Here is a 21,466-nt window from a genome sequence, read left to right on the forward strand (position 1 = left end):
CAGGGGAAAAAAACTGCATTAGGTTTGGGGTACCAGAAAATAGCTGTGATTCTATTTACTGACAATCGGAGCCTTATCCTTTGTGTTTAGTTTACCCCTGCAGTAAGTTTACCATCTACTTGTATCCCTGATTGTTTCCTACCACTTACTCTGGCTCTCACAGTCAACCTCCGCTTTCGTCCCTCCATCTTCTAACTCTCTCCCTCAGGTGCTCTTGAGTTCAAGAGCTCTTGAAGCCTTTTCCTCAGCGGTCAATGGCTGAGCAGGACCCCTTCAAAATGGAGAGAGGGCGCACAGGCTGCAGCGTCTCCTCTCTATCATTCACGCTGTTGTTTGGCCCAAACCTCATTCAGTCAGCTTTTTTACTGCAGTATCTCAGCAATCAAGAATTTGGCAGCAACAGAAGTCTAAACAGCACTGTCCCTTCCACTGACTCATCCAAAGCAAACATGTATATGTGCAGACCCAGTAGCAGCAGCTGTATTTGAATAGCTTGTCTAACAGTGATAAGACTCAGTGGCTACACAGCCTAGACAGTGTATGCTCAAAGAATATATTCAGTCGTAATTTGTGTTAGCCGCCCAGCACAGTACTAAAGAAAAAAGACAAAAACTACGAGTGCAACAGTAGTAACGGACATCGAACTAGAAAGGTCATAACAGTTGAGAAAACGCCCATCTGTATTCATGTCTAATAATACAACCATTTGTATATTGTAGAATCACTTTCATATTTTGACCATCAATATTCACACTTTGTAGCTTCCATGCAAGCTACCAAGTGAAATGCCAACTCAGCAAAGTCAAATTTATGAGGCTATTTGAGAGCTCCCACAGATTTTTCTCAGCATTTATCTTTGTCTGTGTGCGTTTGTTTTTTCATGCTTGTTTGTGCACAGACTTCATCTGAGTCGTGGAGACTGATGGCTCTCTGGGCAAAGTTTGACTTTGTCCTTGGAAAGAGCAAAGAACACATTTTACCCTGGGGAGAGACATCTGTCTGAGTGCTAGGTTTTACTATCAAAGTGTATCCAGGTGTGTGAGCGTGCGCATTCTCCTCCTGCGGGTGTGAAGCGTGTGCGTTTGCATGAATGGGTCTTTCAGATCACGAATGTCGCTGTGTTATGAAAGAAATGGAATTTTTTTTTTGTTGTATCTGTAAATAAGATGACGAGCAAAGGGAGTGCAAAAACTTGATCTTCTTGGCCTTGTGGGAAATCACCGAAATAAGTGAAGCAGAACTGCTGCGAGAGGAGGCAGGATAAGAGAAACAGGATTCACCGAGAAAAGGAAAAATAAAATAAATGACAGCCTTTCAAAATAACACCAGCAATTCAGCAAACATCATAGGCTGCTCTATGGATGCTGTTAACTGATTTTTCCCTCTTCTACTCACCATTGCGGTCTATAGCGAAGGGAGTGCTGGTGGTGGTGATTTGGTAGTTACAGATCTGGCTGTACTGAGGGGAACAGTCCTGATCAGTGGCCTCCACTTGCAGGATGCTGTCGTAAATCTTGCCCTCCGTCACCGCGGCTCTGTAGTGGGGCTCCCGAAAGACCGGAGCGAACTCATTGACATCGTTGACCTGAATGTGCACTACGGCCCTGCAGACAGTAAGGAGAGAAAAGTAGAGATTAACGTTGGACAGTTTCATGTGCATAAAGTTTTAGTGTATCTTGTAAGCAAACTTGCAAGCAAACATGATTTGCTTGTGAGTTAGACTAGAATCTTTCTGCATGGAGTTTGCATGTTCTCCTTGTGCATGAGTTTTCACCAGGTTCTCCAGCTTCGTGTCACAGTCCTACGATATGCTGAGGTTAACAGGTGAATCTAAATTGTGAATGTGAGTGTTCTTGTTTGTCTCTATATCTAGTCCTGTGATAAACTGGTGACCTGTCCAGGGTGACCCCAGTCTTCACCTTAAGCCACTTGGGATAGACTCCAGCCCCATGAAAATTAGAGGGTAAAACGATTTGTAGATCATGGATGGATGGATTTCATCTAAAATAGACAACTGGAGCATTTACTACCATTCAAAAGTTTGGGATCACTTAGAAATGTCCTTATTTTTTTTTAAAAAAGCTTTTTTTTTTTCAGTGAAGACAACACTAAATTAGTTAGAAATACAGTCTAGGCATTGTTAACCTCCCAAGATCCGAGCTTTGGTTGAACTTGCATTTTAGATTTCTTCCAGTTATTTGGGATAAGGAGTAACCAACTGATATAATAATTGGATAATATCTAATATCTGGCTATTATATTTCTCATATTTATTATTACTATTAACAGTATGCTCCTTTTAAGAAACAAAAAAATAATTTCCACATACGAGAATGCCTGGTCTTAGAAGGTTAATGTGGTAAATGACTATTCTAGCTGGAAACAGATGATGTTTAATGGAATATCTACATAGGAGTACAGAGGAACATTTCCAGCAACCATCACTCCTGTGTTCTAATGCTACATTGTGTTAGCTAATGGTGTTGAAAGACTAAGTGATGACTAGAAAGCCCTTGTGCAGTTATGTTAGCACATGATAGAAAGCGTGAGTTTTCATGGAAAACATGAAATTGTCTGGATGACCATAAACATTTGAACGGTAGTGCATGTTAGTTTCAAGTGTTAAAACAGACATGATGAAGGTGACTGTTTTTCATAAATTTACACCAAGCAAATGTTGAAAGTGCTTAATCATATTAGCAGAGAATAATTTAAAGATTAACTTCACCAAATTTACACATCTGGTTTTGTTTATGTGTCATAAGGAGTCCTACACATCTGAAGAAAACTGTCTTGTAGATTGCAGTTTGCATTATTCATCCTAATGGCAGCTAATTAGTATCAAAACCCATGCACAAGAAAACCAGGCTTGATATGAGCAGAAAAAACATCCCTGCAAGGGAGCATTTCAGCTCCAGTGAGCACAGGACTAGCTTTCACATCCCCGTGTGCTTGCAGCTGCTCAACACTCACTCACTCATCAAGTTGACTTTTGAGACTCCAAAGGGGACATAGTGTCTGACAACTCTGCTCCTTTGACTGGTCGCTTTTATCCACTGTGGATATCTGTTATCCTCTGAGTAGAAGAAGTACTCAGATCTTGTACTTAAGTGAAAGTAACATTACCACAGTTTAGAAATACTCTGTTACAAGCTCTGCATTCAAATTGAGACTAGAGTAGAAGTACAAAAGTGTGAGCATTAAAATACTAAAAGTACAAATGCTCATCAAACAGAATGGTCTCTTTCAGAATAATGTATATTACAATTTTGAGTCAGACTATTTACGCATTAATGGTCTAATGACTTCAATTTTGCAGCTCTTTTGCCAACTAAATGAAACTAATTTTAATATTAACTGCTGGATATTTTTACATTTCCCCTTAGGGATCAACAAAGTTTCATCTTGATCTAATAATGTGTCACTGCATTAGTCCCTCCAGGATTTCGCGGGCGTTTTTTCTTGATTGTTGCAACCGAAAATGCCTGAATTCGTGGCAGCTTTTCTAAAAAATTGCGATAAAAGTTGCGATGTTTTAAGCTTATTTGTTGTGATGAAATTGCAGGAGACAGTGATAATTGCTAAAACGCTGCATTTTTTTCCAGCTTGTAGAACACGTTTCAACACTGTAAGTGACAATATTTATCCCGAAATTAATTATTTAACAACCCATTTCCACAAAAACTGGCACACCATGGTGGGACATTAGCAGCAGCCAGATACTGCTTTAATATGACGTGGATGGTAGATTTGCGGCACAAAATGATAATTTACTATTGAATGAATCATATTTGTCCATATCTGTCAGTGGCTTAAAAAGTTAATTTCACTTCCTGGCACACACACGCTCAAGGCTTGTCACGTCAACTAACAAGAAGAGAGCGCAGTACTCCACCAAGACTGTTCATTACCTGACCTTGCGCTGAACACAGGTGTGTGTTCTTCATGTGTACATACCGAATCACGTGACCTAAACATGTAGCGGGCGATGGGAATTGATGGGACTCAGAAACACCCCCACAATTTAATCATTTGTTCTTGGTGTCATTTCCGATACGTCCACAGTGGTAGGTTTGTTGTAGGATCACAATCATGTGATCGTCAGCAGGCCGCTGAGGTAGCGTTCACTTGTTGCCATGGTTACCGTGCTGCTATCAGACGCCGTACCGCTATGAATCCTTAACAAACCCATGGATCCAAACTTTAAGCCGCATCACTGCCAAAGTCTAATCACTTGGTCCTTGTGTCATTTCTGACCGACCCTGACAATTTAATTCACGTCTCTGAGTCCGTTTTTGAGTTTTGTTGGTAACAGAGGAAGGATTCACACACGCTGATCGTCACATAACTCCGCCATGTTCTTTGGTAGAATAATTAATTTAACTTACCTTCATTCTTTCAGTGCTCTAACAGATCTTGATGCAACACTTCCCATCGTGATTTGTCTGGTCTTTTGTCCGCTCATTTCAGTCATTCTAATATGTTTAGTGTTTTAAAAAAAAGTGTGTATCAATCAATGATTTTTTTCTTTTTATGTATTCCACCACAATATTATACGGGTGTAAAACAGTTTAGCTCCGCTTTGGTGAAGAACATCAGTGAATTACTTGTTTATCACGGTCTTCAGCAGTAATGTTTGTTGGTAAATGACAGACATTAGTATCGCACATCTGCATCTTCAAACCAGAAACAACGAAGTGAATTCGGTGACATACGTGCATTATGTTTGCGCTGGGAGCTGCTATGATTGGTGGAACTCACGGGAGGCGGGCCAAAATTGCGGGAAAGTTGTGGTGATTCGACAAAATTGCAAGGCCGCGCAAAATTTGCGGAGATTGATTGATTTCACGTGAATTCGCGTGATCACAACATCGCGAATTCCTGGAGGGACGAATCTACTCTACTCCGTGATTTATTTGTATTATTAATCTATTCATCTAAATGTTAAGTAAAAAATAAAATATTTGCCTCTCAGTTGCAGTGTAGAAGTATAAAGCAGCACAAAATGAAAACACTTAAGTCATGAAAGTACCACTAAGCTGTACTTGACTGCAGTAAATGAACAGATTCCCTCCATTTACACCACTACCCACAGACCTGCTGGTATAGATCAACATGTTTCAGCTCTTGAATAAACTTGATGACAACCTCTTCAGGATATCAGTCATTACTGACATGCATTACCTTTTGTTTAGTCACCATTTACTCTTTATGTTTTGGAAATCTACATGTTGGCAAGTTAATTTATAATATTTCACTGCATTATAAATGAGGTAACTTTGTTTCTCTAGTCAGCTCTGGGGATCCACAGTGCTCCACCATTGGACAAACAATAACAAAAGTCAGGATAACTTGACCTCTGCTTCTCCACTTTTGTCCACTTAAAAAAGAAACAATAAAGTAAAATTTTCCCATATGATTCCCTTAATTTTACCAAAAGAACACTAATAAATCGCTGTAGCGTGGTTTAAAAGACATTCCACTATATTCAATAAATACCCTGCACTGCCTGCATGCTAATGAATTCAATTATTAATGTTTTCAGTAATTATTAATCAGCACTCACGCTCCCACTTTCTTTTTCTAAGTATCTGTCAGTCAGAAACGTAACATTTAATTAAGGCTTGTTGTCTTTATTGTCAACATGCCATTTTGTGCCACAAGGAAATAAAAGGGAGAGCGAGCAAACAAAGAACTAAGTGATTTCATAAATGGAAAGAGGTTTTGTGTGTATTTGTGCTTTTGTGCTGCACTGTGCCTCAGCATTGAAAAGCCTCCTGCCTTAAAAGGCTTGTACGGCTAAAAATGTCTTTGATGTCCACACTCAGAAGAAGTCTTGTACTGATTTCTGTCTTTGTCACCGGAATGGGCACTTTGCTCTTTAGTGCAACACCTCGAAGGAGTGAGGTGTCTAATGACTGCAGCACTTTCAGATGATTGTTAAGATGGGATGGTTGAGGGCAGAGTTCACTGCCTGTGATGGATTAGTTTGGTAACCAATAGTCACATTGTGCTTTGTCTGACCTGACCCAAAGGACCCAATTTCTTTTATTGTGTTGCTGTGGCAGAATAATCCCACATATCACTTCATCTAGCAGAGTTTTGTTCTCCAAGCACAGCAAACTGCGCTAATTAAATATACCATAAGACAGTTTGTCAACAGTAATTCATGTTAAGCCAACATCACGATAAAAACCCACAACACATCACATTTAAATGTCTTTATCAATACCCTCCAGTGGTGAGAGAGCAATAGATTGAATAGACTGGTGATGGATGACGATGGGCTACAATGAGACTTAACTTTTCAGATTTGCAAAGCCAAAGGGACACTTTGCTTAAAGATACAAAGGGGTGGAGATGTTTACGTGGTTTATGGGATTAGCTGGTGGGTATGGTAATGACAGTGAAATTATCCTATTAAAAGAAGCGGCAAATATCTCCCTAACATGCCTTCGGTTGGAGACAGAGACTGGACAACAAAGAGAGAAACAGTGGGGGGGCAGAGCTCCGGGAGAATGGATTTTCACACTGCCTTATCGCTGCCTGTCACAAGTACACAAAAATAGGCCACGGTTTGTTTTTGGGACTCTATGTGCACACAGTTAAATAGTTTATACGGGCGGCATAGGTCAGTGGGTCGAGTGGCCGTCTTGTAACTGGAAGGTTGCCGGTTTGATCCTTGGCCCGTCGTGCTCATGTCGAGGTGTCCCTGAGCAAGACACCTAACCCCTAATTGCTCGTGGGTCGTGGTTAGCGCCTTGCATGGCAGCTTCCGCCATGAATGGGTGAATGTGATGTATCATGTAAAGCGCTTTGGATAAAAGTGCTATATAAATACAACCATTTACCATTTATTAGAACATACAAAGATGTAAACAACTGTGAACATATCATTGTCTCGGCTGCACAGTGGAGTAGTGGTTAGCACTTTCACCTTACAGCAAGAAGATCCCCGGTTCAAGTGCTTCTGTGTGTTAGAGCATGCTACATTCACTTTATTGATGAATATTTTCCTCTAAATCTCTCGTCATCTCCTCTCTTCTTTGTGCAAACACAGCTTGCAGCTCACCCACAAAGTCACAGAATTTTTGTCATGTGACAAAACTTGACGGTCAGTCATGGATCTTCGGTTGTGCAAAGGAGAACAGAATTTCTCATTTTCTGACAAAAAAACAAGAAATTTGTTACAAGAAAGAGCTTTTGTGTATGTATAGTATGAGCAAGTGTGGAAAGACTAAATAAAACTGCAAACTTGTTCTGTAGAGGAAGTCTGTGTTGACTCACACAAGGAAAGGGGAAATAGTGTCAATGCCAGCCACCTTTCTGCGCTGAAGAGTGTTCGCATATGAAATAATACAGGTATCGCTGTTTTAAATTTGATACAGAAACCCATCAGTAACTGTTCTGGTACTTTACTCTAGCAAATGACCTACCAAATAATACTGTATACAAGGCGTTCAACTGGAAATATTTAAATACTTTGTGACAATAAGTAACAATTTATACACATACAGTACCGTTCAAAAGTTTGGTGTCAATTAGAAATGTCCTAATTTTCGAAGAAAAAAATGAATTTTTTTTCAATGAAGATAACCTAAAATTGATCAGAAATACCATCTAGACATTGTTAATGTGGTAAATGACTATTCTAGCTGGAAACGGCTGGTTTTTAATGGAATATCTCCATAGGGGTACAGAGGAACATTTCCAGCAACCATCACTCCTGTCTTCTAATGCTACATTGTGTTAGCTAATGGGGAGGCAACCCGTGGCTCCAGAGCTGCGTGTGTGTGTGTGTGTGTGTGTGTGTGTGTGTGTGTGTGTGTGTGTGTGTGTGTGTGTGTGTGTGTGTGTGTGTGTGTGTGTGTGTGTGTGTGTGTGTGTGTGTGTGTGTGTGTGTGTGTGTGTGTGTGTGTGTGTGTGTGTGTGTGTGTATATAGAGATATATAGATATATTGTGTATGTTTTTTTTAAAATGCAGACATCAACAGAGGGAAAATATTCAAAATATTAAAGCTTTAAAAAAGGAGCTTGACTTTAGTCAGTCAGCTACAAAATAAAAACAGCGCCTCCAAACATTACTGATAAAACACTATGAAAGGAGCCATTCTGTGATAGCACTAAGCAAGAATAGTTAACATATGTACCTTTGCAAACTTCAATTTTGAATGCTTAACTACGCCTAACTTCAGGACAATTTTGTCCTCAACTTCCTCAGTGTAACTTTTTTTTAAAAATTGACACCTAAGGGTTAACTGAGAATCTTTATCATTATACGTTTATCAAGCAAGCAAGCAAGCAAAGTTTATTTATATAGCACCTTTCACAGAAAGGAAATTCACAAAGTGCTTCACAATAAAATCAGGAGGAACAAATTAAAATCAGCAGTGAACAACAGGGAGTGACACAAACCATGTGCACAAACACAATAACAGCAAACAAGTTGTCACAACACCACCATTTAAATAAAAGCCTGACTGAAAAGCCAAGTCTTTAGCTGCCTTTACTCAGATCGCTTGATCTGAGTAGTACGCTACAAGCTTCTACTAGCTCCAGATAAAGAATGCACAAATGAACACGTTTATGACAGGGATTAATGGTTGGGCTTTTGGATAGGTGGGATGTTAATGTTGATGCTAACGGCAGTAGAAGATGCTGATAAGAGGCGCTGACAGATGACGGTAGCACCAGTGTGCTCAGTAAATCCCTCAGCCAGCCTTGTTTTGTCATATTAATGACGCTCTCTCATAAACATTACCCTCCTGCTTCGCCACACTCCCCAGTGGTGAGGGAGCAAACATATGTTCCTCTCCTCTGGGGCTTGTATAGAGGAGCTGGTCTGTGTGTGTGTGTGTGTGTGTGTGTGTGTGTGTGTGTGTGTGTGTGTGTGTGTGTGTGTGTGTGTGTGTGTGTGTGTGTGTGTGTGTGTGTGTGTGTGTGTGTGTGTGTGTGTGTGTGTGTGTGTGTGTGTGTCTTGCTATCATTGTGGGGACATACCATTGACTCCCATTCATATCTAAACCTTAACCTAACCCTAACCAAAACAATGGGTAACCCTAAAGAAACGTTTTTGCACTTTTACTTTTTTCAGTAACAACAACATGGCCAAGAAAACATTGTTTAAACTTGTGGGGACCAAAATGAGGTCCCCACAAGTGACATAGTTTTCAGTTTTCCTACAGTTGTGGGGACATTTGGTCCCCACAATATAGCAAAAACATGGGCACACACACACGTGTGTGTGTGTGTGTGTGTGTGTGTGTGTGTGTGTGTGTGTGTGTGTGTGTGTGTGTGTGTGTGTGTGTGTGTGTGTGTGTGTGTGTGTGTGTGTGTGTGTGTGGTCAGGTGCTGGCTATACTTGTGGGGACCAAATGTCCCCACAACTGTGTTTTCTTGGCTATGTTGTTGTTACTGAAAAAAGTAAAGGTGCAAAAACGTTTCTTTAGGGTTAGCCATCGTTTTGGTCTGGGTTAGGGTTAGGGTAAGGGTTAGGGGTTAGGTATGAATGGGAGTCAATGGTATGTCCCCACAATGATAGAAAAACACAGTATGTGTGTGTGTGTGTGTGTGTGTGTGTGTGTGTGTGTGTGTGTGTGTGTGTGTGTGTGTGTTCGTGCACACAAATGCTTGATATAGAACTAAATGCAATGATTGCATTGTGTTTCTCTGCTGATGGCTCACATCTGGCTGAAACAGATGCCTGGCTCTCTAGGGCAAGTGTGTGTGTGTGGGTGTGAGAGTGTGAGAGTGTGTGTTGTTGTGTGTGTTTTCATATTGCTGGAAGTTTGCCAAGCTCAGTCCAAGGCCGCTATCCCTCCCTCTGACAGGCCTCAACTCAGAGGCAGGGGTCCACAATGAGTCAGAATGACACAGAAAGACAGCGGGGGGTTAAGTGACCCCATGGGTGCAAGAATGATCACAACAGCACTAAACAAAGTGGATAAAAACTCGAGCCAAGGGAATGGTTACTTTTGAAAGAAGTCAAAGGTTAAACAAACTACATAACCCCAGTGAATGAGGAAGCTAAATCTAAGAGTCTCTCTTCACTTAGCATTGATAAACAGCCTGCATGAGTCCTTGTGTAAATAAAATATTGGCATAAAGCAGTATCAACAGTTGCAGAGGAACTGCAAAGGAAGTTGGTGCTGCAAGGAACACATTGCACGAAAGCTGGTATGTCACTGAAAATGATTTAGGTACCTAGAACCAGGACAACAGCTCAAAGCTCTGCCATTTCATCATCTGACTCCATGTGATGTAAAGAATATACAATAAAGAACAAGAAAAACACCTAGAGAGCGCAGTACTCCACCAACGCTGCTCAGCTGTTGTATGATTTCTGATGGATAAGTCCTGATAAGTCCGCAGCAGTGGATTTGTAGTAGGATCGCAATCATGTGATCGTTACCAGGAAGCTGACATAGCGTTCAGTTGTTGTCACAGTTACAGTGATGCCGTGCCACTATCTGGCAATGATACAGAAATCGTTAACAAATCTGTGGACCCATACTCTAAACCGCATCACTGCCAAAATCTAATCAATTGGTCCTGAAAATTTCATCCAAATCTGTTTGCCCGTTTTTGAGTAATGTTGCTAAAAGACAGACAGAAAGATAGACAATCAGATGCCAATTGTCACATAACTCCGCCACGTTTCTTGGCAGAGTAAGAGGTATTACCAGACAGAGCACAGCATATGTAGTTCCCAAAGTGTTTCTGTAGCTGGCAGAAAGTTAATGTTCTTTAATGGCCAGTTGTGCATGCCATTGAGAAGCGCTGACAGTAGGATGGCATCAAGCTGCGAGCAACAGACTGTGAAAAAGATGCATATTACAGTCGTTTCCATGCAATCGAGTACCTGACATGCACTCGACTCCTGTTCACCAGACAGCTGTCGCAGGTTAAACTTTGGTTGTCACCGTTAGAGATTCTACAATAGTTTCATACTCTTCACTGCAAAACCAAAGAATTACACATAATTGCACTGCATTAGCACCATAAATACTGCAGTTTACCTTTCATCTGACTGTATTTTTTCCGTTATGAGCATGTGAAGAAAGGCTAAAGACAACAGTGATCTGAGTCTATAGAGGAAGCCTGTGTTAGCTCTCAGAAAGGGAAAGAAAATTTGTCACCGCCAACATTTTGTTGCCCTGCCACCCCACTCTGACCTTTCTCACACTGAAGACTTTGTGGTTCTGTGAAACTGTTTGTCACTTTCCCCCTTTGCTTGTAAGACCTAATTATTTACTGCTACAAGTTTGTCACTTGAGAGTATGAAGGTTGGGCGCAGTTCACATTTGAACCAACACAGGTAACAGCACATGGAATATGAACTTTTGTCGTGCTTTACTCTCCTTTTAACAGCAAAAATGTAATTTCTCATGTTTTCTTGTATCTTTCAACATAAGTATTTGCTTATTTTAGTCCAGCACACCCACAATATTCCTCACAGCTTCATTCAGATCTACCAACCACAGTGCTGGAGAGAGCTACAGTACACACCAGATATTTGTCAAGATTCAACAGTACATCGAGTGATGTATGATGTTCATTAGTAACAAACATGAGCTAATTGTAAGCTTATCAAACAGTCCAAATAATAAACAAGAGCAATCCGAGATTTCTGTCCTCCGCCAAGGGAAGATGTGGATGGTAAAGCAAGATCTTTTTTTTGCAACAAGGGAAAATCTAAATCCGGATCCAGAATCCAGATCCTTATCCGGATCAACACAAAATTTGAATGGAGTCTTTCCTGGGCCAAGATCCACCTCTGGTGAAAATTTCATGAAGATCCAACAAGCAGTTTCGGAGAAATCCTGTCCACAGACACGCACACAGACAGACAAATAAATAAACGGACCCGATCGCATGACCTCCTTGGCGGAGGTAATAACAGCCTAGTTTATTTATGATTTCCTCAACATTAAAAATTCTATTCATTTGTGATAACTGTCTAACTACTACTTCACCAATAGTGAAATAGAAATCCTGATTTGTGTATGACAGCTCATACAGCATGTCTGATGTGAGTACACAGTGTGAACTGCCTGACCAATCCATCTCAATGTCACGAATATTTTATTATTATGAGTAATTGACTGATTTGCTGCTGCTGTTCCATGTGCATAAATGTGCAGGCAGGAAAAGAAAGACTTGCATTTTGTGAAAACCTGTATTACACGCATTATTAGTGACTGTCATTAATCTGAGCTGCTAGTCTCTGTCTTCATCGCGGTAAAGTTTTATTCTTTTGGATGTTTCCGTGTATATAATAAATGTGTAATTGAGGAGCAAAGTGAATGAGAAAGGTGTTTTGGGATTTTGGCGAGCAAACTGTCTTTTGCGCTCTGCTATGTTTTTGAATGAATATTAATGTTGAAACGTGGAGAGAGATTTTCCAAAATCCCTTCATGCTACTCCAATAATGTTGTGCTCTTGTGTGCTCCCATCCATAAATGTGATGACATGCAGTTCAGACTTGTAAAGTGTTGAAAGTGATACAGAAATGTGATTAGGTCAGACGTAGTAAAATTGCTGTTGGAACCTTTTATAGAAAAGTGAGCAGGGCGCTTATTCAGACATGAAGCTGACACGTTCTGATGCTGTCAGATTAATGGAAAGAAGTGCGTGTCTGAAAGGGGCTTAAGAGTAATTCTGTTAGATATGTCTGTCACATCTGACACAATTCTTGGTGGAATAGGCTTAAAATATCACTGTTATAAAGATGATACATAATTGTAGGTGGAGATTTTGCTCGACAACCCCAATTCTGTGAATGGGGTCACACATCCATCCACCCATTATCTATACACCGTTTAATCCTCATTAGGGTTGCGGGGTGGTGGAGTTTATCCCAGCTAACTTAGGGTGAAGGCAGGGGACACCCTGGACAGGTCACCAGTCTGCCGCAGGACTACTCATAGAGAAATTTGTCTACTTGGAGAGACTGTAATCAATGTAAGACTATCTGTCCAGACATATTAAGACCCAGAATACAGGTCTTGCTAGGCTGAATAGTCAATAAAACGATCAATCAAGTCTCATATAATCTGTATAATCTATTTTAATTAAATCACTATGAAGGATTTATATATAGACTATTTATTTATAGACAGAATTACGATCAATGCATGTAGGTTGCTGTTGTGATTCTGAATAGGCAAAGAAATTAAATAAAACATATTACCCAACCAAAAGGATCTTAGCCATTGAATCAAGCTTGAAGATGGAGACACATTATGCCAAGACAGAGAGAGCGAGAGAATAGAATAGAATAGAATAGAATAGAATAGAATAGAATAGAATAGAATGTTTTTTTGTTTCTAGAGTATCTCATCAGAAAATGAAAATGGAAATCATTCCAAGCAGTGGAGATTTGAGTGCCAGGTGTGATTCCAACTCTGCTAAATCTTAAGCAGACACAGTCAGATACCAGCTGCATGTGTAGGCCAGGTGATGCATGTTAATGTCAGGTTAGTATTGTTCCCAGCTTATTACATAGTCCTCTTTTCTCATTATTTACCAACTCTCTACTACCCATAGCCTCTCAGTCATTGTTGAATGCTTCCCATGCACACATACACACACCTTCACACCCAACACAAAGGCAAAGGACTCAATTAATCTTTGTCAGGAATTAGCCAAAAGGTTGAATCGTCAATTTCCTTGTGTAAGACTGGAATGGAAATAAACAACACTAACTATGCCAATGGGATCAAATGCACAACAGAGCTCAGGATGGTAACCTCATCAATATGTAAGGAAATCCCACTTTCACATCGACTAGTACCCCGAGGCACTACCACAGGACTCCATGGGGGCCAGTGTAATCTCAATACACGGTGATCATTATGCATGGTAATCCAGTTCAGTTTTTAGCTACATGAGCAGATCCTGTTTACTGCACACCACATTGTATGGATCAAACCACTGATGGATGGCAGGATTATAAAGAGGCTGATACAAAGCTCCAAGCTTTACATTTCAGAGCTTGTGCACTGCTATATCCCCCCATAGGTGAATGTAAAGAGGTATTAATGTGTGCTGTGTTGCTCTCTAGATTTTGCTTTGGGGTTCCCGTCGCCTCTGTCAATTGGTCCGTGGTGCTTGTCTGGGCCCCTTCATCCAATACTTGCCCACCAGAGGGCTATAAAGGCCTGCTATACTACTACTAGGCCTCTTGGCCATCCTAAGGCTTTTGCGTAGCCTTAGGATGTACAATTTATTCATGTTGTGTTTAGTATTCCTCTTGATTTAGGTTGTTGCAAGCTCTTTTGAAGGCAAACTCTTAGCTAATTCAAGCTTTATTTAATGCTTTTCTTTTACTGTATGATCGATCAGAACTTGCCAGACAGCTTGTAAGCAAGAGCTGCCATTTCGATTCTTCATGTTTTCTCCTGCTTTTCATGCACCGTCACAGAGCTTTAGGTTTGCAAAGTTTCTTTTGGTCTATTACCAGTAATTCTCTCCTTCTGATGGTTGTTTTGTTTGTCATTTTTGCCTTTTTTCTTCCATAAGTCCATTATTACCATTTCAAACTGTGATTAAGTTTTCCAATTTATCCAACAATCTCCTCATACTATTCAACTAAGACTTTGTGGCTCCTCTCTCCTAGACTACACTGGTGTATAACAAATTTGGGGGCTCGTCTGGGATAATGCTATTTTATGCCGGTACTAGATGAGGCATTTCTGAAATTTCAGTTTGGTATTCGGTTGTTAGGTGTACCTATCAGACGGTGTAAGCATATCAACTATTATTTTGATTTCAGTAACTTTCTGAGCAGTTCTACTTGGGAGAAGTTCAATGTTTGTCTAAAAGAAAATGCATTGTCCATAGAAGCACACTTTGAGTTAAGTGTGAATAAGAAAATCATTAAAAAAAAAACACTTAAAAGCCATGATTATAAAAAAAAATATGGCGAAGGAGGGTTTTCTTACAATGTTCTTTAGTTTCTCCTAACAGACCTGCTAATGACTGGATGAAGTCTGCTGTGCCAAATGGGGATGAGCCTGCAGCTGGGACTCCACAAATGATTGGAGATAAAAAACACTTTACACTGTTTAAGGAGCCCATTCCTCTTATGGGTCAAATAAAGACCCACTGATTAATTGGTAGGACTGTAATTGGAGACTCAGGATAAAACCTGAGCTTGACAGACAGAGTTTGAGCTGGAGGCAGAAACAGAAAAAGTCCTCAAATGAAAAACTCTGAAGGAAATAAAACTGATGTATAGTTCTAATATTTACATCCACAACCTATAGTATATATACACAACATCACGTTATATCATGTTCTCAATCTCCACTCCTGCCCCCTCCTTACATTCCACTGCTTCCAAGTTCCTCTGCTGGAGCCGTAACCTCTTCATCAGGAAGTACAGGTCAATTCATTTGGAGTAAACACATTGTGCCGGTGCCCTCATTTCAAGTGTCAAAAGTTGTTATTTCAGGGTGTTTAACAATGTTTTTGCTTGTCTCAGTAGCAAAAAGGGGTCTGGCCTCTGCTGCTTCATTGTAAAATAATGGGCAAAGTCTTCACTGGACAGCAGTATACCTTATGTTGTAATCACAAGAAAACAGTATGGATGCAACATGTGAATTGGTACCATTTTAAATGTTTTTTTGGAGCTTTATTTACAGTCATAGTGAGAGGAAGACAGGAAAGTGGGAAGAAGAATGGGGGAATGATCTACAGCACAAGGCCATGTGTGGGCATTGAACCCCTGACCGCTGCAAGGGGACCCAGTTTGTGGGTCGCCCCCTCAACCTGTTGAGCTGCCCCGGTGCTCCGTGAAGTGGTAGGAAGTCAAAAATTGTGTTTCTGAGCAGACTTTGGTCTATTTGAATGACCAGAAAATATCACAATTTTAGGTGAAAATCAAGTTTTTTTTTACTTTTTGTCCACATAGTTTTTTTTATTTTAAAAGATAGAAGCCTCTAAGTTTACAACTTGCCATTGTGTAGCATTGAGTAGTTTCACAGTGTTTGAACACACATGGAAGTGGGCAGGTGTGCTCACCTGTAGTGAATAGACTCCATAGAGCAGTGAATTCTACAGGAAGGAATAACTATGAATAATAATTGTCTGTGACACACAGAGATGAATTGTTAGAGGTTGAATTTAAGTACTTTAAATGCAGCTGCAGTAGCTGATGAACTCGCCTTGGCCCATAAAAATGTCTTTGTGAGTAAATGCAACGTAACACACCATCTCTGTAGGTTCGACCTTGCGGAGGTTTAGACTAATCAAAACACTCTTGTTTTCTTGTCACATATGTACAACACCAACCAGCGGCTAATTAGGTGGGTACTGATGTGTCAGAGCTACAATCTTGAGGTGAAGCATGAAAAAAGAACGTGACGACGGTTGTGGCTGATGGCCTCTCAAGGGTGTAATTGTGTTTCTCCCTTTTCCCCTATACCAGAGTGTGGTATGACTGAATGTCCATTTGCTCAACTCTGCTGACAAACATCCAAGTGTTTTGCCGATGTGCAGTGACGCCTGAATGCGGTTTGAATCTTGGATGGGAGCGGGTGTCACTGTCTTTTGTCTGGTAAGTGAAGCAGACAAGCACAGATGGTGCAGTTCCTGGCAGTGCATATTCATAATTGAAACATGGAGACTATACTCTCCCATTACATTATGTTAGCTGAAGATAAACAACCTATTCCTACTCTAGATGTGTTTTTTTTAAGGGGGCTTGCCAGGAATAATAGTCACGTCAACTAACAGGTTTTGACAGAATGAGGTTTCACTCATATTAGCATCAAGTGTGACAAGCGTGAAGTTAAGATTCTTGGTAGAATAAAGAGCCGACACATTGACAGGGCACTATCTGCGTGGAGTCCCCTGGTCTTCTCTGTGCGGAAATTTATCATGACAGCTTATGCTAACGAGGCACAGCATTTGGCCCACTTCTCTACTTATAAGAAAGTGACTTTTTTTGGTTAATGTTGGGTGTGCTCTCAGGTTGGTTGTCTATGGGTGCATTTGTATGCTAGTTGGTTATGAGATGCAAAATCAGGGTGTCTATCCCCGGTATGGTATTTGTCTTATTTATATGTAAATGTAGGTATATCAGCGTGAATTTGACTCAGCATTTGGGATTGGAGTGTGTGTGTGTGTGTGCATTACTGTCCTTCAGCTGGCTGTTCGGTGAGATAATTAGCATCGCCAAGCTGCAGCAAGGTTAGAACATACAGGCCTCTAAGATTTGCTAATGATGACTTTAATAGCTACCGTGCTGCCAAACACAGTATGAGCGTGACTCTGCGGCTATGCGCGGACAGGAGAAAACATCTGTATGGGTAAATTACATCTAGATTTGCTCTGAAACATACAAACACACATACACAACTGTAGAGGCAGCATACCCTGTGAATGTTTTCCCCCCTTCTTGGCAACCTCCAGGCACTTAACCCTTGGGCCAGTGTTAAATACATGTGTCATGATTAGGTGCGATACCAGGGAGGAATTATGAATATGACTTGCTTTGTGAGGTGGTGAGATGTCCCTTATGCCTAATTACAGCACAAGTTTGCAAGGGAAAAATGCATATGGGGAAAAGCGAGGTACAAACATCAGAGAGAAACGTTTAGTCTTCAGATACTTATTAGCGAGACTACTTGGTGGTAGGGCTGCACAGTGGATTGGTGGTTAGCACTTTGCCCTTGCAGCTAGAAGATCCCCGGTTTGCGCCTTGGCCTTCCTGGGGTATTTCTACATGGAGTTTGCGTGTTCTCTCTGTGCATGTGTGGGTGTTCTCCAGCTTCCTCCCACAGTCCAAAAATATGCTGAGGTTAATTGATGACTCTAAATTGTCTGTAGGTGTGAATGTGAGTGTGATTGTTTGTCTCTATATGTAGCCCTGTGATAGACTGGTGACCTGTCCAGGGTGTTCCCTACCTTTGCCTTAAGTCAGCTCGGATGGACTCCAGCGTCCCTGCGACCATAATGAGGATTAAGCTGTGATTAGATAATGGATGGATGGATGGATAAAAGAATGGATGAATGATAAAAGAATGGATGGATGGATGGATGGATAAAAGAATGGATGGATGGATGGATGGATGGATGGATGGATGGATGGATAAAAGAATGGATGGATGGATGGATGGATGATAAAAGAATGGATGGATGGATGGATGGATGGATGGATAAAAGGATGGATGGATGGATGAATGGATACTTGGTGGTATTTCAAGTGCACCTATCCCAAAGGCTCAGTGCTTGTGTGTCCAGCTACACTGGCAACTTTTGAGATTTCTATTCAATTTTTCGAGGGCAAAAGATAAAATCAAGGAAAGATGTTACCATAAAAGACTGGCTCATGGTCATTTTTTTTGTCTGAGACCTCTTATAAAAAGCAATTTGTACAGTTTGCCCCTTGAGCGGGAATCGTCAGCAGTTAAACTGTAATGTAATTTCCTCACACGGACGGTTTCATCTGAAGCATTTTTGGAGGTGGAAAGAGGTAAAACTACTGGGTATATCAGAGACAAAGATCAAGTCAGGAAAAGAAACTGTAATTTCACATGATTGAAATGAGAATTGTATGTTGTGTTGAAGTAATATCTAATTCATAACCCCTTTTTGGGCATTACAGACCACAAGCTGGACACCAAAGTTCAAAAACAAGAATGCTATGGTAGTGTTTTTAATAAATATTTTAATTCTTAGGTGTTTATTTTTGTTGGGCAGAGATCTGCTTTAAAAAAAACACCAATACAATAAAACTAAAATGAAAATCCAATTTTGAAAACAACACTTGCTGCAGCTATTTTCCTTTTATCGAAATGTTTTCTGCGCTGAACTCGATGCAGGAGGACCTCATTAAACAAAACTTACAGTGAAGAGTGTCTATGGAAGCAGGAAATAACTTTAGGATGTGGAGGCAGATCAAATTTGGGTCAAAATCTGTCTGAACCAGTATTCCAATTAAAAAAGAAACAAAATAAAAAATGTTTTGGTTGAAACCCTCACCATTCAGCTTGCCCATTTTTTCCACCTTCAAAATATTTATTTCTCTCTAAACTTAACTAAAAAAGGATAGACAGAAGTTCAGGGATTCAGTGACTACTTATTTTCTCTATTAAGAATACAAATTTGCCAACAAATGATTAATGCTGATGTAGCATTACATTACTCTAACTCAGTTTTGCCCATTTGGAGCTAATGAAAAGAGGTCAGAGAGGGGGAAAAAAAATATGATTTTGTATCATCTTTTGATCTTGTGCTGACCCTCTCATTTGCTGGAAAAGGTCAAAAAATAAATTTCTTTTCAAAATTCAGCCAGGCAGAATTGTTTCTGTTGTGTTTAGACAAACAACATTTAGGACTGACTGTCTCACTCATTTGTCCAGACTTTTTATTCAAAAGCGCTTTTTTATTTTATTTTGAAAAACCATAAAGTCCCCTTTCATGCCTGTTATCATCCTTGAGACATTTTAATTTAGGCAGCATATTTTGTGTTTCAAAGGCTCTATTTCACTTGTTGGTTGAGCACTGCTGAGGCCTATATAAATACATTACTGTGCTTTCTTTGTTAATGATGTTCGAGTTTCCTCAGGTCATCTTCAGTAATTTCCTTTACATCAGAGGTTTTTTTTTTTCTCAAAGATCAGCACGACTTGATGGCAGATACAATTTTTCATTAATGCCTGGGCTGAATCACCACTGTGTTAAATCAATAGACCCAAAATGGACATTTATCACATTTATTGCTCTCTACAGCAAAGGCTGAGAACACTTTACTGTTTAGTACAAATTGTTCATTTGCCAGAGGTCAGCCCTAAAGCATTGTAGATTAATTTGTGTTTCATTTAAAGCTGACCTGAGCAGAAACAGCCTCAAGGAGTTTAAGGTGAATTCATTCGAGCTTTGCACTTTGCTGACAAGTGACTAAAGCTTCCACAGGCAGCCAAGTGAAATATATCAGAGGGCAGCATGAAGCAGTGTGATTCAGAATCTGTGTGACGAAATATTGGTGCCATGACTCAGAAATAGACAGTCATTAACGTCAGTATTTATAAAGCCATCTGTTGCTGTGGTTTCTGACAATGTGACCAATAGTGGAGGAATACTACGCTTTTGTTGGCTTCACGGAATGATGCGTATATTCAAAATTTGACATGGCATTTTGAATAGGAAAAAAACATCTCATTTGTGTGCAAAGAAGTCACACTGAGAGACAGATTTGTACAGCCGGGGCAGAGAGAGCATCCATTTGTGAATGCAGAGGCAGTCTGATGAAATATTCAAACGCTGAAGTCTGTAACAGAGACAGAAACCCTGACAGAAAGAAGGACAGCAAGAGCTAGCTGAGCTGTAGCCGTCCAGGAAAAAATACAACAGGGAGAAGTAGGGCAGCAGCCAGCGGTAAGCAGAGCAGGGAGGGATAGAGGATAAGGAGAGAAGTTTAAACTCATCCCGTGTCACTCCTGATCCTCTCCCCTGTCCTCTTTAGCAGCTAATTTTCTTGACTGCCTTCCTTCTCTGCTGTTGACGTGTCATGTGTAATTTGAGCACAGCCTTAGGCAGAGATTCGTCTTCCTCCCTGTTAGCTTCTTCCTAAATCGGAGCAAGCGAGCGAGCGAGCGGTGCGGCGAAAGCCCAGCCTCATCCTCTGAGAGTTGCCAGCAAAAGGACAGGCCATTTAAAGTGTCCCCAAATTCACTTCCCCTCCAGTGTCAGCCTGTCTGTACCAGCCAAACTGGGTCTGCGTCACAACAGGCTGAGAGTTATGTTGATAGAGAATAATAGTGTGACATAACAGAATGTCTGGGTGCTTTAAAAGGATGTAAATCCCGATCAGCAAGACAAAGGCAGGGCTATAAGGGAGGAATCTGACTGGCTGCCACTGCTACTCTAATTATCAGGGTCAGAAGGTGAAAGATTACTGCTGGCTTGTTGGAATCTGAGTCTCTGATAACATTTCATGTTGGAAAGTCAGAGAAATAAACACAAAGTGACCCAAAATGACCAGTAGATTATGCAAAACAATCATAATGAGGCAAAGCTGATCACAAAGAAATTAAAAAAAAGGCTCCAAACAGATAAGATGAAAAATCTCCACTGACGTAAATCAACCACATATTGTCACAAAATAACTGCAAATGATGCAAAAATGAGTACAAAACAAAATAACCAAAAAGAGACTCAAAAATGTTAAATGACTACAAACAGACAAAAGAAACCATAAAAAGACCCAAAAAAACAATCACAAGGAAACTTTAACAACTGCAAAGTGAATCAAAACAACTATAAACATATGCAAAGTATGCACAAAGAAACACAAATCGATCACAAAATAACAAACAGCTGCAAAGTGATGCAACACAACCAGAGAGACACAAAATCACCACAAGAAGATACAAGACAAACATAGAAAAATGCAAAATAACCACGCAGAGGTGCAAAACCACCATAAAGAGACACAAAACAACCACAAAGAGGTCCA

The 21,466-nt window shown here is 40.4% G+C and overlaps 1 protein-coding gene across 1 annotated transcript in view; it reads right to left on the bottom strand.

Moving 5' to 3' along the window:
• Positions 1-21,466, bottom strand: part of LOC110955485 (calsyntenin-2-like) — a 356,305-nt gene that overhangs the window by 137,758 nt on the left and 197,081 nt on the right. The window contains exon 4 of the mRNA XM_051958076.1: positions 1,396-1,604. Within this exon, the coding sequence (XP_051814036.1) occupies positions 1,396-1,604 (209 nt within the window). The remainder of the gene's footprint in view (positions 1-1,395; positions 1,605-21,466) is intronic.

Source organism: Acanthochromis polyacanthus, chromosome 13, assembly GCF_021347895.1.
Source record: "Acanthochromis polyacanthus isolate Apoly-LR-REF ecotype Palm Island chromosome 13, KAUST_Apoly_ChrSc, whole genome shotgun sequence".
NCBI classification, from domain to species: domain Eukaryota; kingdom Metazoa; phylum Chordata; class Actinopteri; family Pomacentridae; genus Acanthochromis; species Acanthochromis polyacanthus.